Raw genomic sequence first — 17,389 nt, 5'->3', positions numbered from 1 at the left:
CAGCATACATGCATGAATCATCATGATACAACTCTTAGGGTACATCTAAACAGCAACATTATGTCAAAATAACTAGCGTTGTTTTGAAATAACTTAATCCGCGTCTACACAGCAGGCAGTTGTTTCAGATTAATGTCGAAATAGTGTCAAGCTGAGGGACTACTCCCTCCAATTCCCGTAACCCTCATTGTATGAGGAATAAGGGAAGTCGGAGGAAGAGTGCTCTATTTTGAAATAAATGCTGTGTATACACTCCCAATTTCACAATAAAGTGTTTCAAAATAAGCTATGTAACTGATGTTGCTCAAATTGCTGAGCTTATTTCCAGTTAAGCAGTGCTATGTAGATGCACCTTGAGTGTTTCATCACAACTAGGTTTGCAAATCTTAAGACTGGTCTCCTAAAAGGAGGAGAACATCTGCCTACTGACACATGGAAAGGAACAGCAGATTCTTTATAAAAATAAATGAAAGCAATATTAAAGAAGGTTGTGTCTGGTGGCTGCTCTACATAGACAATCAGGATAATGTGGCCAACAACTATGAGAAATCTGTTAGTAGGAGGGCAAAATGTTGTAAATCTGTCCATTTGGTTCTAAAGATTCAGAATTCTAATCTTTGCTCATCATTGTAGATAATTTATAGAAGGACTGCAGGTCTTTCTGAGAAACACATGATTTTGTTAAAATAGGAACTTCCTGTAGTAAAGTTAGAAGATGACAAAGAAATGGCAACCCATTGCTACAGAAAAGACAATTTTAGGGCCTATTCAGTTTTGGTTTTAAGATACTGGGCTTGTCTTCAGGGAGAAATAACCCAGAACAGCTATTCCACATGAGTTCCCAAACAGATGATGTTGTTCTGAGCTAAGGATGCCTTTGAGCCGTATGGCATAATCCACTTTGGAAGTACATTAGGCTGCAAGTATGGAATAGCCATTGAGCTTTAAATGTACATGCTAATTTAGTTCACAAAAGCTTTCCTGTGTAGACAAGCCTTTAGTTATAGCCTGTCAACCCAAAGTATACACAGGCCTCATATCTATTACTGACAACAAACTGACAGGTCAGATTAATTCATAATTAATCCAGCATTCTGAGTTATTAAATATCTGCCTCACTCGTTGGTATGGCTTAGCGGCATGATCACTAGACCTAAACTCAACTGCCCTGGGTTCTATTCCCAGTTCTACCCCTGGCTTGCTAGATGACTGTGGTTAAGTTACTTCACCTCCATTTTCCAATCTATAAAATAGGGATAACTTCCGTTGTAAAGTGCTTGGAGGATGAAAAGGATGAAAAACATGATATAAAAGCTTGTTATGATTACTATTGTTTATATGTGTATACTTTATTTACTATTTTCTCAATATGCTTATTTATAATCAATCATATCCAGTATGATACATCTATATCATAATTAAGAGATCTAACCTATCAGAATTATATTTGAAAATACAAAGTCAAGTCAAATTCTATTCTCACAACTCATTTATACCAGTGTAAAAGGGAAACATCAGACCTAATGTCCTGATTTAAGGCATTTAATTTAGAAGTGCTACTTGCTGGAGTGGGCCTTTGTGTATTCTCAAATTGATCTTTTTCCTTAATATTAAATCTGATTCTACACTGTGGCTGAAAAATATTCCAATTAGACTTTAAGGCATTACATGGTAATATGGTGTATCCATTTACCAAAAGATCTTCAATTATGTCTACTAGTAATAATTATCTGGATTTTACAATAATTCCTTGAAGTGTTGGGTGAACATTGTATGTTTCTGCAATGGATTTTTTTTTCACATGGGAAATGAAGAGCCATGGAACCAGATAGTACATCCCAGAGGTCTTCTGACAATGTATCTTGGGAAGATTTGTATTAGAGATGTGTGGAAAATGAAGATGTTTTGTGTGCTTGTCAGAGAGAAAGAGAGAATCTCTCACTCAAGATATCAAAGCCTTACAAAAACACTAAGTTTAATGATTATCCATATGGTCCTAATAATCTGTATCTAAACTTCCTCCTCTAGGGATTCAGGTTTTAATAAACTCTGCACCTTGGGACAAAATGGAAGAAACAAGTCTCCATAATAAACAAACAAACAAATTGTACTTCCATAGCATATTCTGACCAGGACTTTCTCCTCTTGAAGATTTTGCATTAAATCATACTGACAACTGTGCTATGTATGATTTCTTATAAAGGCAGTCCCCGGGTTACGTACAAGATAGGGACTGTAGGTTTGTTCTTAAGTTGAATCTGTATGTAAGTCGGAACTGGCGTCCAGATTTAGCCGCTGCTGAAACTGATCAGTTTCAACAGTGGCTGAATCTGGACGCCAGTTCTGACTTACATACAGATTCAACTTAAGAACCCCAGGCATCCCCAAGTCAGCTGCTGCTGAAACTGATCAGCGGCTGATTCCAGGAAGCCCGGGGCAGGGGCTTCCTGTAGTCAGCCACTGGTCATTTTCAGCAGCTGCTGACTTGGAGACACCTGGGGTAGAGCAGCTGGGGTGCTGCTGGGTTGGTGCAGTGGCGCCCAGAGGGCGCTATGGGACCAACCGGCAGTGCCTCAGCTGCTGTACCACAGGCGTCCGGAGCAAAGCCGCGGAGCACGGGGGCAGGGGGACAGCCCAGACGCGCTGTGGCTATCCTGCTGCCCTCGGGCTCCGTGGCTTTGCTCTGCTTTGCTCCCCGTCCCCCTGGTCTGCAGACCAGGGGGAGGGGGAGCAGAGCAGAGCAGAGCAAAGCAGCGGAACACGCGGCCAGCTGACAGCCCAGACAAGCAGCTTGTTGGGGCGATCATTAAAATCACTATTTAGTGCATTTTTTGTATAAACAAAAATAAGTGAGTAATAGACTCCTTGAACACCCTGCTGCTGTTCTGGGTATACAGGCAGTCCCCGAGTTACGCGGATCCGACTTACGTCGGATCCACAGTTACAAACGGGGCCGTTCCTCTCCCTGGTCTCCAGCAGACCAGGGAGAGGAAGCAAAGCGGCGGAACACGCGGGCAGCGGACAGCCCAGACGCGTCTGGGCTGTCAGCTGGCTGCGTGCTCAGCGGCTTTCCTCTGCTCTGCTCCCCCTCCCCCTGGTCTGTAGACCAGGGGGAGGGGGAGCAGAGCAGAGCAGAGCAAAGCGGCAGAACACGCGGCCAGCTGACAGCCCAGACGCGTCAGCCCAGTCTGTCAGCTGGCCGCGTGTTCCGCCGCTTTGCTCTGCTCTGCTCTGCTCCCCCTCCCCCTAGTCTACAGACCAGAGGGAGGGGGAGCAGAGCAGAGGAAAGCCGCGGAGCACGCAGCCAGCTGACAGCCCAGACGCGTCTGGGCTGTCCGCTGCCCGCGTGTTCCGCCGCTTTGCTTCCTCTCCCTGGTCTGCTGGAGACCAGGGAGAGGAACGGCCCCGTTTGTAACTGTGGATCCGACATAAGTCGGATCCGCGTAACTCGGGGACTGCCTGTATACCCAGAACAGCAGCAGGGTGTTCAAGGAGTCTATTACTCACTTATTTTTGTTTATACAAAAAATGCACTAAATAGTGATTTTAATGATCGCCCCAACAAGCTGCTTGTTTAAGAGCATATGGAATATGCATGAAATTGAATTACAGATTGAGCACATCTATCAAAGCCCCCAGAGGCAAAGATAGTTGACCTAGATAGATCCAGAGCAAACAGTCATGATTTCATGAGAGAAACTCTGGGAACATTTTGCTCTCAGATGACTCTGCGTTAAATGCACATAAATCAGTGTGTCATCTACAAAGCTTTTCATTCCATATATAATAACATACATCAAATATTCTGTTTCTTGGATCAGTTGTGAAACCCTAGATAATGAATGAAAATCCTTCAGTTTTTCATACTCCTCATTCTCAGCTCTGTGCTTAGACCACTACATATTTATGTCGCATGGCTGTTTTTTCTGTCTACTGTTACTTTATTTTTCATTACTTTTAAAATTTTTCTATTTCATATTTTTCCTAAAAATATTTCTCCAAATAAATGTTTTTACACTGTCAATGTGAAAATGTAAAATCAAAAGACTATCAAGTTACTAGAAAAATACAACAGTTTATTTCGTTGGTAAGGAGCTCATTTAGCCAAGCAGTGAAAGAACTTTTCTCCCAGTGCCAAATACAGTTTACTACACTGATAACTGTTCTCTGTGGATCTGTAGCTTATTCTGCCAAAACTGCTGAGATCAGACTAATTTACCTGTTACAGAGAAAAGTACCCTAAAACTCTCTGCTTTAATCCTCAATGTTAGTGAACCAGCTAATTTCTCATACTACCCATGTCTCTTTGGCTATGTCTAGACTGCAAGGCTCTTTCGAAAGATACTTTCGAAAGATCCTCTTTCGAAAGAGAGCGTCTAGACTTCACGCGGAACTTTCGAAAGAGCAAGCCGCTTTTTCGAAAGAAAGCACCCAGTGAGTCTGGATGCTCTCTTTCGAAGAAGCCCTATTTACATTCAAGAACGCCTTCTTTCGAAAGAAGCACTTTCGAAAGAAGGCGTTCTTCCTTGTGAAATGAGGTTTACCGCCGTCGAAAGAAAAGCCGCGTTCTTTCGATTTAATTTCGAAAGAATGCGGCTGCAGTCTAGACGCAGGTGAAGTTTTTTCGGAAAAAGGCTACTTTTCCCGAAAAAACCCCTGAGTCTGGACACAGCCTTTGAGAAAACATCATCTCATAAAAGGAAGAGGTTACATTTTCCATTGATAATTATTTGTATACAAGTATATGTACATGAAAACCTTTTTATATGCATATCAGCATGCAACCAAATCACAGCCTACATAAACTGCACATGCTTTAAGTATGCAAAGACTGCATATATGCAAAGTGAAGGAACTTGTCTCTGCAGAGGGCCAGTGCAAGAACTATGCTCAATTTAAATGCCACCTCATCAGTGTTGCAGTCTTTGTGATGGTGCATTCCTCTGCATAGGAATGATTTCTCAGACTTTAAGCCATGCACAAACTTGTTAATAAATTCCCCTACAACTCCGGCCTTTTTTCACACAAAACTGCTCTTGTTATATGCATATATCCTCATTTGCATTCATAGAATTGATGTTGAAATGTTGGTCCTGTTTTTCAAAATTAAGTTTTAATGAGCAAAAATAAAACCTGTACAAAAAGAAATGGAAATGGTTCTTATTGTGATTAGTGTGTGACTATAAAGACTTTATTTTATGTGCATTCTCTCTCTTTGAGGCCAAATCTATATAATTGTTAAGTCTTCATCTTATATTTAGCAGCTGTATAGAGTTTTACATTTAAAAAAAAACTAGACAAATTAATCCATACTCAAGTCTCTTTGGCTATTAGTGAAAATGAGGCACAGATAGTTACATGATTTGCCTAAGTCCACAGAACAAATCTAAGGATACTATTCAGAATTCCTAGTTCCCAGCCCTATGCATGGACCACTACATATTTCATGGCTGGTTTTAATCTCTAATGTTACTTTACTTTTCATTATACTTTACATTTTTCTATTTCATATTTTTTCCTAAAAATCTACAATATACCCTCCAATTATTTATTTTTACCTTGTCAAATTTGAAAAAGTAAGATGCTCATGGGAGTCTAGAAAAATATTCCACTCAGACCATTGTGATTTTTTTTAATATCCAAATACCAATTATCTCCATGCAAACTTTGCAGAAGGACCAGAACAAAACCATCTCTATGCATCTGTAATTAAGAGTCCTGATAACGAAATTCACTCAGTTATCAGTAAGCCAATTGCCAAGCATGACTCAGAAAGCAGAACTGGTTCCATACATGCTTAAAGCTTTCTCAGTATTCCATATTATCATCCACCCCACCACACACACTCATATAAACTGTAATAGCTCCACTGACTTAACTATGAGGATATTCCCTCAGGTGACCTAAACTATCATTACTCCTCAGTTGCTGTAAATGGTCTTGGAGCTTTGACAACATACCCCAGTGGAGAAGCTGCCACAACAGTTTGTTTTGATGAGGGGGTTTCAGTCTTGGCCTTTGACATCACAACTCTTAGACTCGCAATTCAGTGCAAGTATTTTGAGGGCCTGCTCCTGCCCCCATTGAAGTCAATGGGAAGTTTTGCAGGACAGGGCCCTAGAGACTTTTGAAAGTCCTGGGTGTATCTGAGACCAGCCCCAAGGATCTCCTGTATGGGTATTTGTACTTGTTTGCCACCCATAGTTTAAAACAACTCACTACAAGGGCTTCCCTCTGCAGGTAATTGCACCTTTAGGTCAGGGCCTCAAGTATAGAACCACAAATAATCTGAGCCTCCTAATTTTGGAATGTGTTCTCCATTTGACTAGTGTTACAGGGATGGGCAATAATTTTGACTGGGGGGGGGGGCATTCCATGAATTTTGGTAAATCATCAAGGGCCAGTTCTGGGCTCCTGGAAAAGACAGAGTCTCAAGTGAAAGGAGCAGGGCTGGAGGCTAGAGAAAGAGAGAAAATTTGTGTGTATATATGAGAGAGAGACACTCTGTGTGTGAGGGACAGAGACTTTGTAACTCAGATTGTGTGTGTGTGTGAGGCACACAGATTGTAACGGTGTGTGTGTGTCTGTGTGACAGTGATTGTGTGTGTGTGTGGCTCAAAGACAGGGTATGGCCAGAGGTGAAGCTAAGCCAGTGTGCACAGCTTCGGCAAGAGCTGGTGCAGGGCTGAATTACCCAATAGGCAGACTTAGCACGTGCTTAGGCACCAGCAAAGCAGGGGCACCAAAAAAAAAATTAAAAAAAATTTGATTTTACGGTATTGTTTTTATTTTGAATTACATATGGGGGGGGGGGGGACCATAATCTTTTCAGTGCTTAGGGCCTCTAAAGGTCTTACTTTTGCCCTGGCTGGTGGAACTCTAGCAAAAGCCAGCAGGGAGCTATTTAAAGAGCTGGCATGGACACAGGATGCAATAGGTTAAATTACTTTCACTATTGGGTGTGGCACAGACTGTGTATGTGGGTGTGTGACACAGAGTGTGTGTGCTGGCTGTTGCTCAGTAAGTTTTTGAGAGATGCCACACGCTATCTCTTTACGGCATTGAAACCTCTTCTACTCTGTGATTTCTGTCCCCCTGCTCTGCAGAGATGGAGTATATGTGGAGGAAGAGAAATTGGAGAGAGGCTCTCAGCAGTCACTCCTTTCCATACTTCAGACAAGAGCAGTTCCACTGTGTATCCCCCTCCTGTCCCTACTCTGCAGGTATGGGATACAAGAGTATGGGGAACATCCTGACTTCAGAACTGCCCTCTTTTCCCTTCCTCTCCCCTTGATCTACACAGCTAGTAGGAGGGTCCTCAAAGCAGCTTGGCAGTAGGACATAGCAGTGTGGAGAAAGGGGCAGCTGAACACATAGTGCTAGCTGTAAAATAGGCACACACTGCTCATCAGCTGGACTGGTCAGATAGAAATGCTGGGTGGGCCAGATTTTGCCTGATGGCCATTCTTTGACCACCCCTGCTTCATTATCATCTATTCCTTCAGTCACATTTCTGTCTCAGATAAAGTCAATTGTGTATGAAGTGGTTATTAAAAAACCAAGATCTTCCAAGACAGATGATCTTTGTAGATATAATTTATGCAGCTACTGCTATTATAGAGATAATTAGAGCTAACCTTCTTCAATAACTTCTTAAGCATTCCCTGTATAAGCCCACAAGCTACATTTGTCTGAAGTGCAATGTAAACTGCATGAGAAAGGAACTTTATCTTCAAGTGGCTTATGAAGGGTACACTTAACTGCTCTTTAAACAACAGTGGTGGGGAAAGGGTGAAGCTGAAACTAAGCTAGAAAGACATTTAAAAGAAAAATATCATGAAAGAGAAACACTATACAGATGGAGTGGATAGACTCATATGGCCTCTTTCCATCTCAAAATATTATTATGCTACTGATTTATATAGGAACTACTTGAATTACTTTCCAATCTGCTGAGAAGAGCAGAAAATTTCTGTTCTGTTTAGAGACCGTGTGTTATGTCTGAAGTAGTACAGTACATACATAACCACCCTCTATAGTCTAATCATTCACCTTTATTACTGGCTCTGAGATTGAATAGTACAAGTTTTAGGTCTGAATTTCAATCCTGAGCATACATTTTGAAACGTGGCCCAAGTAAGGTAGGCATCTCCACCTGGTCTTTAATGTTATGTTTCAGTCTTTGATATAAGTTGTGGGTACGACTAGCTCTTTAAGCCAATGTAAGAACCCAATCTAAAGTAATAATTTTTAATCAATTTAAATGTGTTTAGGGACTAGACTGTGAGTATTCTTTGTGAAGTCACAAGGTGCCTCTTTTCCCATCTTACATATTCCACACAGCCACTTGCAGTTATAGGCCCTGCTCTCAGGGAAATGCAAGGACAGTTCCTTTAGGCTATGTCTACACTATGTGTTTTGTCAGAAGAGGCAATGCAAATGGTTTCTCGTGCTTCATTTCAAAAATCTATTCCTATCCATTTTTGAGCAAGAGGTTTTTGCGCAAAAATATGCAGTGTGGACATATCCATTTTGCGTAACAAACCCCTTTTGCGCAAGATCGCGGCATAAGGATCCTTGTCCACACTGCATGTTTTTGCACAAAAACGTCTTGCACAAAAACGATCGGACTAGATTAAGCAAATGAAGCACGAGAAAAGCTAATCCACGATTCATTTTCATTGCCTCTTCCAACAAAACACCTAGTGCAGGCATAGCCTCAGTGTCCCTCCATGAGGGAGGAGTCACATTGCCCCATACCAACTGGGGCTGTAACTCTGCCTCACAGAACAAGCCAGGTAGAGCTGCCAATAGAAAGAACTATCCTAAAGGGTGATGCAGCTTTCTCAGTTTTTCTGTGCACCAAGCCTGTCAGGTTGGGAACAAGCCATTTTTGGGAACAATCTCTCCTGGTACTTCTTGTAGAGCAGTGCACCACACCACCACCCAATGGGAGCAAATGACTACCTTCTACAGTTTGACCCTCAAAAGCCACAGCTAATTACAGTGGGAAAGGTTCCATTTATCACCTTTCTTTGTCAGATCCTGCTCTAGTTGAGGCAGATAGCTAGACTGAGGGTACGTCTAGACTACATGCTTCTGGCAACAGAGGCATGTAGATTAGGCTACCGGACATAGTAAAATGAAGCGGCGATTTAAATAATCGCCGCTTCATTTAAATTTACATGGCTCCCACGCTGAGCCGACAAACAGCTGATCAGCTGTTTGTCGGCTCAGCGCGATAGTCTGGACGCTCCCCTGCCGACATCAAAGGTATTTGTTGACCACCCAGGTATGCCTCATGCCTGATCAGCTGTTTGTCGGCTCAGCGAGGCAGCCATGTAAATTTAAATGAAGCGGCGATTATTTAAATCGCTGCTTCATTTTACTATGTCCGGTAGCCTAATCTAGATGACTCTGTCGCCAGAGGCATGTAGTCTAGACGTACCCTGAGAGCCAAGCAACAGTGGAAGGTTCCAGAAGTACTGTGCCTCAAATACCACAATCTCTTCTTGAGTTCCTAGGTGGACAGAGGTAAAGCACTGTTTGCATCAGTCATAGGTCATAACCTTGCAGCCTTCCTTGCCATTTCAGGCTGAGGGGTTCATGAACTCCCCCAAGGCACACTGTCTAGTAGGAAAGCAAAAGATGGAGAATTAGATACTGGAGTAGAACCAAAAGTGATTCACACGTTCCATGGCTTTTGGGCAAAACTGAAATTTGACACACAGTTTTTGTTGAATTTTAAAATAAGAAAAATTAACAAAAATGGAGGGGGGATTTTGTCAAAAATTTACATGGAATGCGAGAGTAGAAATAATTTTCTGATGAGCTCTAGTGAAAACCACTGCAAACAGCAATTTTTCCTAAAGCCTCACAGGAATTTAGAGTATAAAGAGAAGATGCTGCAAAGACAAAGCACCCCTTTTCAGCTTCTGCCTGTGTCTCTTAATTATTCACTTTCATCGGCGGAGTAGTATTTTTTCATAAAAAAACATACTGTTCATGAATTCAATTTGGTTTTGAAACAAAACATTTTAGTGTCTTTAGTGGGTCCCCAGCAGTGAAGTAGTGCGACTGTGCTGGCAGTGTGGCATCAATGATAACTGGATGCGAAAAGTCTATCAGCATGACTTTCATACGGAAATATTACCTGGTCATATTGCAGTGCCTTGTGGGACAAACTAGCATATTGAAGGCTCAAGCGATTCTTCTCTTGCACAGCATCCTTCAGTTCATTTTCCTAGAACAGAAGAAAGGGTGTTGTAGGTCACTCAGGTCCATTTCAGTCTACATTCTTTTACATTGCATGTATCTTAAATAATCAATGGGTGCACTTCATTGGATATTAACACATCTGTATGTGTGCAGTCAGGCAGAAAGCTCAAGGTCCTGAAGGTGCAAACCTGCTGGGCTATTTTGTACCATAAATGACTGTTACCATGTTTTCTGATAGGGATTTAGAGCTGATAAAGTGAGCGGCTATGATTAAAGACTTATAAGTGAAGGGACATGACTTGACTCCACAGAGCAGACAATTCCAATACACAATTCCTCATAGAGTTAATGAAGATCCCTAGACTTGAAGATGGCATGATTCTTGCCCTATCTTTTCCTGAAGAACCAAAAGGGAAGAGAAACCAGCAGAACCATCAACATCAGGTGCTCATAATACCCCCAGCCACAACAGAGCCAACAGCTGCTGAGGAACAATTTTCTGGGATCCACATACACCACCTGGATACCACAGCATTTCAGAAGTTGGTACAAAAAGGTAATATAGATCCAGGCGTCAAGGTGTCATCTAAAGCTGTAGCTACGTATACCATCAGGAAACTTGGCAGCAATGGGTGTCACTAAGCCCCCCATGCTTTATGAAAATGTGCTTATGGTTCTGAATATTTTAAGAGGAATAAGGGATCTTTCGGAAAATGCTTTATTTTCCGAAAGATCCGCGTCTAGACTGGCTCTGTTCTCCGGCAAAGCTCTGAGCTGGAAAAAAGCGGCAGCCATGTTTATGCAAATGAAGCAGGGGGGATTTAAATCCCCACTTCATTTGCAATTGCGATGTGTCTAATTTGCATCGCTTTTACAGAAAAGGAATGCAGTCTAGAGACAGCCTGGATGTTTTTAGAGAACTATCCACAATGACTGTAAGAGTTCTCTCGTGAGTAGTTGTAGTTAATTAGTCCCCATCATATTGTATGTATAGTTGAGATTATTTTTTCCAACGTGCATTTTTTTACATTTATCATCATTAAATTTCATTTGCCATTTTGTTGCCCAATCACTTAGTTTGGTGAATGTTGAGTTTCTTTTTGAAGTTCTTCACAATCTACTTTCGTCTTAACGATCATGAACAGCTTAATATCATCTACAAATGTTGCCACCTCACCGTTCACCCCTTTCTTTAGATCAGTGTTTCTCAGACTGTGCTCCACGGAGCCCCAGAGCTCCACGAGACATCTCCAGTGGCTCCATGAGGTTGACAAACTGGAAACATTGATAGGTACAACACGTACAATCAGTGGATTGCTGGGCCTCCACATACATTTTTATGCACGTAAAGTGCTCCGGAGCCCAAAAAGTTTGAGAACTGCTGCTTTAGATCATTTATAAATAAGCTGAACAGGACAGATGCTTGGAGGACCCCACTAGTTACCTCTCTCCATTCTGAAAACTTATCATTTATTCCTACCCTTTGTTTCCAGTTTTTTAACCAGATATCAAACCATGAAAGGACCTTCCCTCTTATCCCATGACAATTTATTTTACTTAAGAGCCTTTGATGAGGGATCTTGTCAAAGGCTTTCTGGAAATCTAAGTATATTATATCCACTGGATCCCCTTTGTCCACATATTTGTTGACTGCCTCAAAGAACTCTAGTAGATTAGTAAGACACGATTTCCCTCTACAGAAATTATGTTGACTTTCCCCCAACAAATTATGTTCATCTATGTGTCTGAGAATTTTATTCTTTACTATAGTTTCAACTAATTTGCCCGGTACTGACGTTAGACTTACCAATCTATTATTGCCAGGATCACCTCTAAAGTCCTTTTTAACTAATGATACTTTATGAATTTAATGGCTTAATACTCAAATCAATGGCTTTATTTTTCCTATAAACCCAAACTAGTCCTAGAAAGACATGTGACCATGTCATCTGGTACTGGAAACCATCTTGAATCTGGTACTTTTCCATGGGAATGGAGGAGACTGAAAAAAGGGTTCCTGCCTTGGGGAAAAGTCTACTTTAAGAATGGAAAGCAATCAAGTCTTCCCACCCACCTTAAGAGAATAGACATGAAGAAACCCTTAAAAAAAAAGGACTCTAAAAAACTCAGAAAAGCTGTAGACCCAGGCTAAAGTAAAAATAAACTCTGACTTTAAGTAGGGATGTGAAAGACTAGTTGCTTCCAGCTCCAGCCCCCAGGTGAGAAAAGAGGGCTTACTTGAAAGTGGCAGTGCCGCATGGAGCCAGGGGTCAGCTTCTTTGTGTGGCGCTGATGCTTTGAATGCCGTGGGAGCCCGGCATTAGACTTCTTGCAGCAATTCAAAGTGAAGTGCCACATGGAGCCTGGCATCAGCTGGGGAGTCCCCAGCCTCCTTGGGCGGTTGCTACACTTCAAAGGTGAAAGCACCCTATCAACTAATCAAATAATTGATGCAAAAATGCATTGACTATACAATTAGTCAATTACCCAGTATTTAACGTCCTTAACTTGAAACATTTTACTTAAGATAAGAACAACTGTATATGGTAAGAATTTGTATGTAATAAATTTCTTAGTATATTAGAATTAGCTGGCATCTTTTATTTCTTTTTGGCTTAGTAATTTACTTGGATCTGTTTTCACTTGCAATCACTTAAATCCTACTGTTTACATCCTTAATAAAAACAGTTTTGTTTATTTTCAAGCCCAGTGTAAATAATTGTTACCTAGGGGAGAACAATCTCTGTGAATATATCTGCTTCATTAAGAATATGTCTCTTTGAAACTCCGGTGATCTTTTTGGGAGACAGCGCCTTTCTCACTGTGCTTAGATATCAGATAAAGCAGCAATAGAACTGCTCAAAACTTTTTACACACAATATATTATCTTGTGAAAAATATTTTTAAAATGCAAACTTGTGAAAAAATAATCATTTCTATTTTTTACAATTTTTTCCACAATAATTTTAATAAAAAAATTGAGATTTCAATCATTTTTTAAATCATGCTTTTAAAAATATTTATTTATTTGCCAGGAAACAGATTTTCAATACGATGTGCTTTTCAGTAAACAAAAAATTTCCACATGATCAATTTTTCCCCAAGATATTTCAACCAAAAATTTTCTTTAAATAAAATCATTATGCACATTTTGTTCATCAAAAGTCTGTTTGAGTAAGAGAAAGTGGTGTTCAGTAAACAAAAAATGTTGATAAAATTTAGTTTAAAAATGCCACTTAAAATAATCACAAAATACTTCACAAAAATTGAAGTTAAGTCCATTTTGAATTCCATTAAATGGAAACAACTCTGGAATTTAAAGGTTTTATTTGCAACTCTCCCTCTCCACCTCCACCCCTTTCCACTTTTACTATTAGCTCCAAGTTGCATGCTGAAGGAAGGCAGGGTCTAAAAGATTAATTGGCTTCCATACTATATGAAAAAATAGTCTATTGAGCTTCCTTGTGCATAGTTGCCACTTAAAAACATAAGAAACCTCAAATACAAGGCTGAATTTGAAAGGGTCTGAAATTCAAAATAAATTAGCATAGCATTTTTTTTTACATATTAAAATACCACCCTAATGTTGCCATACCCACCACAACTGTAAAATGTCTTTCCCTGATTTTTCTGAAGCTCTCCTCTAGCTGCTAATAAACTGCTACAATGTTAAGCACAGCCTGCCAATAAGGTCGGGAAAGAAGTAAAGGGGGCAACTGTCCTGGGGTGTGGCAACTCAGAGGGGTCTGGGGTTTCCTGCCACTGCTGTTGCTACTTCAGCAGCAGCTGGAAACCCCAGAATCCTAGATGGCACTAAGGGCTGGAGAGAAGTGCAGTGCAGTTGGGGAAGTGCTGAGGACTAGCTGCCCTGGCCCCGCCCCTTTTGCCTGAGGCCCTGCCCCTTCCAGGAGTGCAGAGAAACACACACACACACACACACACACACACACACACACACACACACACACACACCCCTCTTGCCCAGGTTCTACAAATCTGTTAACTCCCTTGGTTAAGCATAAAACGAGAAAGGCTGCATTTTGCAGAGTGTTCCTTCAGTCTCCTACATGCAGATGTATCATCTCTCACATAAGAAGCTCATTAATTGTAATTTCTTAAATTCTGTTAAATCCACTCATCAGGATGCAATTAAAAGAAGTGGCAGTCATTATCCTTGGGATACTAGACAGTTCTGTGGGGTAAAACAAGGGAGATTTCATAGCTTGTGTTACATTTTAAAAGCTGTGAACTAAGTCAATACATATTTTTAGGATATGAGCAAGCTGCACAATAGAATAAATATTGGATATGCTTTTTTGCATGATTATTAAAAGTCATTTGTACAAAACCATATATTTGCACTATACTGTACAAAAAGAGAATAAGGCATGTCACCTGCTCTGTGCTTATTGGTCTTAACCTGCATCCTTGAAGACGGATGGAGTTTTGCCATTGATTCCAGCGGGTCAGATTCTCAGCTGGTACAAATCAATACAGCTCCACTTACTTCAGTGAATTTGGGACAACTTAACAGCAACTAATCTCAAAGACTGAAGTATCTGGCCCTTAGACAGCCATGGCAAAATACAAATGAAAGGAAAATGGTTCGTTGGAGGGAGAGGATGACATGGCTTATCCCAGATAACTTGTGTCTTCAGCAGAACTGGATCTCAATGTAGATTCAAAAGGGTGAAATACTGACTCCACTGAAGTTGATGACATTTTTGCCGTTCATTGGGGTCAGGATTTCACGTGTACAATTGAAGGCCAGAAGGAACTGGTAATCCGAACACATTTGTTATGTGATATAGATAAAATCATGGTGCAAATTCATCACTGCTATAAGATTGTTATGGTCTAATGTGATCTCTTGCATAACACAAGCCAAACAATCTGGCACAATGATTTTGGCATTGAGCCAATAACTTTTATTTGAGCTCTATCCTGCCTTCTAAAAACAGAGCCAGTATTGATTTAAAAATATCCTTAGGCAAGTTGTCCCAGTGGTAATTGACTTCACTGCTTAATATTTGTTCCTAATTTCTAGTTTGAATTTGTCTAGTTTCAGCTGTCAACCACTGGATCATCTTACACATTTTTCTGGTAGACTAGAGAGCCATTTAATTATGCAGAATCTCTATACCCTATAGGTACTTATGTGATCAAGTCACCCTTACCTTTCTCTCTTGGTTAAGCTAAATAAAGATTTTCAGTTTGGAATAATACGGAATGTTTGTCATGCATATTTCATAAGAATCATGGCAGCTGGACAAACTTTGAGTCTGTTAAATGTGTAATGGAACACTAGCTACTGAAAATACTACAGAAGATATTTATTCTGGTCTTTTAAATTATTATTAAGAAGAATCAGGCAGAAATAAAAAACCAAAAGAATGAAAAAGCTAGGTCAGCAAGCTTCAGACTGTTTTAATTCTCCAGAAAGGAAACTGGTTTATGAGATAGAGTGCAGAGCCATTAAACTGGTCCTTAATCCTATCTGAAGAGAGATACATTTTATCACATTATTTGCAAGGATGAACTAAAATAGGACAGTAAACATCACAGTTCCACTGGACCTTCGTTCTAAGCCTGTTGGTTTGCATTTACATTTGTTGTTCACTATGGCTGTCATTTCATATTTACTAAAATAAACAGCCGTCCCTGCTCCCCATCATAAATGAAACTTTAGGGATCAAGAATCATCTGTGACAGTAGCATCCGCTGCCAGAACTCTAGCCTGAACAACATGCAAAAAGAAGCAGGCTAAGTCTACACTTCATTTATATCAACATAGCTATGTCTATACCCCTGACCAACATAGCTATGCTGATTTAGCCCCCAGAAGAATGTGTTTGTCATAGGAATTACTGTTGTTCACGGATCTGGCTTTTATATATCAGTAGAAAAAAATCCTTTACCAGTTTAGACTGCAGCTGCAGCATAATTATGACAGCCTTGCTATGTCAGTTTAGTCCTCACAGTGTAGACAAACCCACAATCACAGCAATCAAGAAACTCAGACATTGAGGCCTTTTCCTTCAATTTCTACAGTACAGATATTTATTAATAAGCTTTCTGATCGTGCTCATCATGGTAGTAATGATGCGTCACACATCCATTAATAGATACATTCTTACAACATCTTTATCATCTCTCTTTCAGAGATGCAGAACAAAAGGACAGTGAGGTTAAATGACATATCCAAGATCAGACAAAAAAAAATTGATGGCAAAGGCAAGAATTTCTGAGGTCTGGTCAACATGTAACATCTAGGTTAACATAATTGAAGGGCTCTGGGGCATGAATATATATATCCCTGAAATCAATAACTTTGCCAGCCTATCCCTTAGTGTAGACACAAATCAATCAATGCAAGAATACTTCTGTTCATCCTGCTAATCATGTGAATAACCAACCAAATCATTCAATACTCTCATCAATACCCCTTCAAATGCTTCCCCACCATAACTCAGAACTTACACATTCATTCTGAGAAACCCAACGCTTAGCCTTAACTCTTATAAACTCCGGTCATCTGAAGAAGCGGGCTGTGCCCACGAAAGCTCATGATACTGTCTATGTGTTTTCTTAAGTCTATAAAGTGCTACCATACCTTTAGTTGTTTTTTAAATTGATCCTGTACATACTAACTCAGCTATCCCGTACAGCTTCTTATCATAGTGTTAGTTACATGGTATGCCCATGTATTCTGAAGATTAATATAGCATTGCTGTGGCTTTTATAAATCACATTGTACCAAGCTCTACTCTCTGGTTTGTACTGATATGTATTAAGTGAGGCGGATGTCAGATAAATGGGAAGGGAGACATTTTCCTATAATAGTAAGAAAAAGTTTTGTTAATGAATTTGCTGGAAGAGCATGGTCAGGTGCAGCAGACTGCCGGAGTGCTCTGGCTCCTGCTGCTGCAGTGAGTGCAGGAGGGTGGACAGACATCTGTCATCAACCCTCACCAGGCCCCCTCATAATCCTCCAGCTCACATTCCTTGGGGGAGTTTCAGCGAGAGAGCTGGGCAGGGATGGGATCTGGGAAAGGTGTGGAGTGGGGGTGAGGCAGAGGCAGGGCAGAGCTGGCAGTGAGGGGAGAAATGCCCAGGGAGGGGTACTCCAGCCCCTGCCACCCTAGAGACAGCCCTGCCCACTCCCCTCCCC

The 17,389-nt window shown here is 40.8% G+C and overlaps 1 protein-coding gene across 7 annotated transcripts in view; it reads right to left on the bottom strand.

The window, feature by feature from the left end:
* The window catches only part of RIMBP2 (RIMS binding protein 2), a 494,858-nt gene that overhangs the window by 148,477 nt on the left and 328,992 nt on the right, over nucleotides 1–17,389 (bottom strand). For all 7 annotated transcript variants that reach the window (XM_089775164.1, XM_089775165.1, XM_089775167.1 and 4 more), the window contains one exon: nucleotides 10,154–10,243. In XM_089775164.1, the coding sequence (XP_089631290.1) occupies nucleotides 10,154–10,243 (90 nt within the window). The remainder of the gene's footprint in view (nucleotides 1–10,153; nucleotides 10,244–17,389) is intronic.

Source organism: Pelodiscus sinensis, chromosome Z (genome assembly GCF_052426305.1).
Source record: "Pelodiscus sinensis isolate ZL-2025 chromosome Z, ASM5242630v1, whole genome shotgun sequence".
Lineage (NCBI taxonomy): Eukaryota > Metazoa > Chordata > Testudines > Trionychidae > Pelodiscus > Pelodiscus sinensis.
The sequence above is the reverse complement of the archived record's forward strand: the minus strand, read 5'-3'. Positions and strand labels throughout refer to the sequence as shown.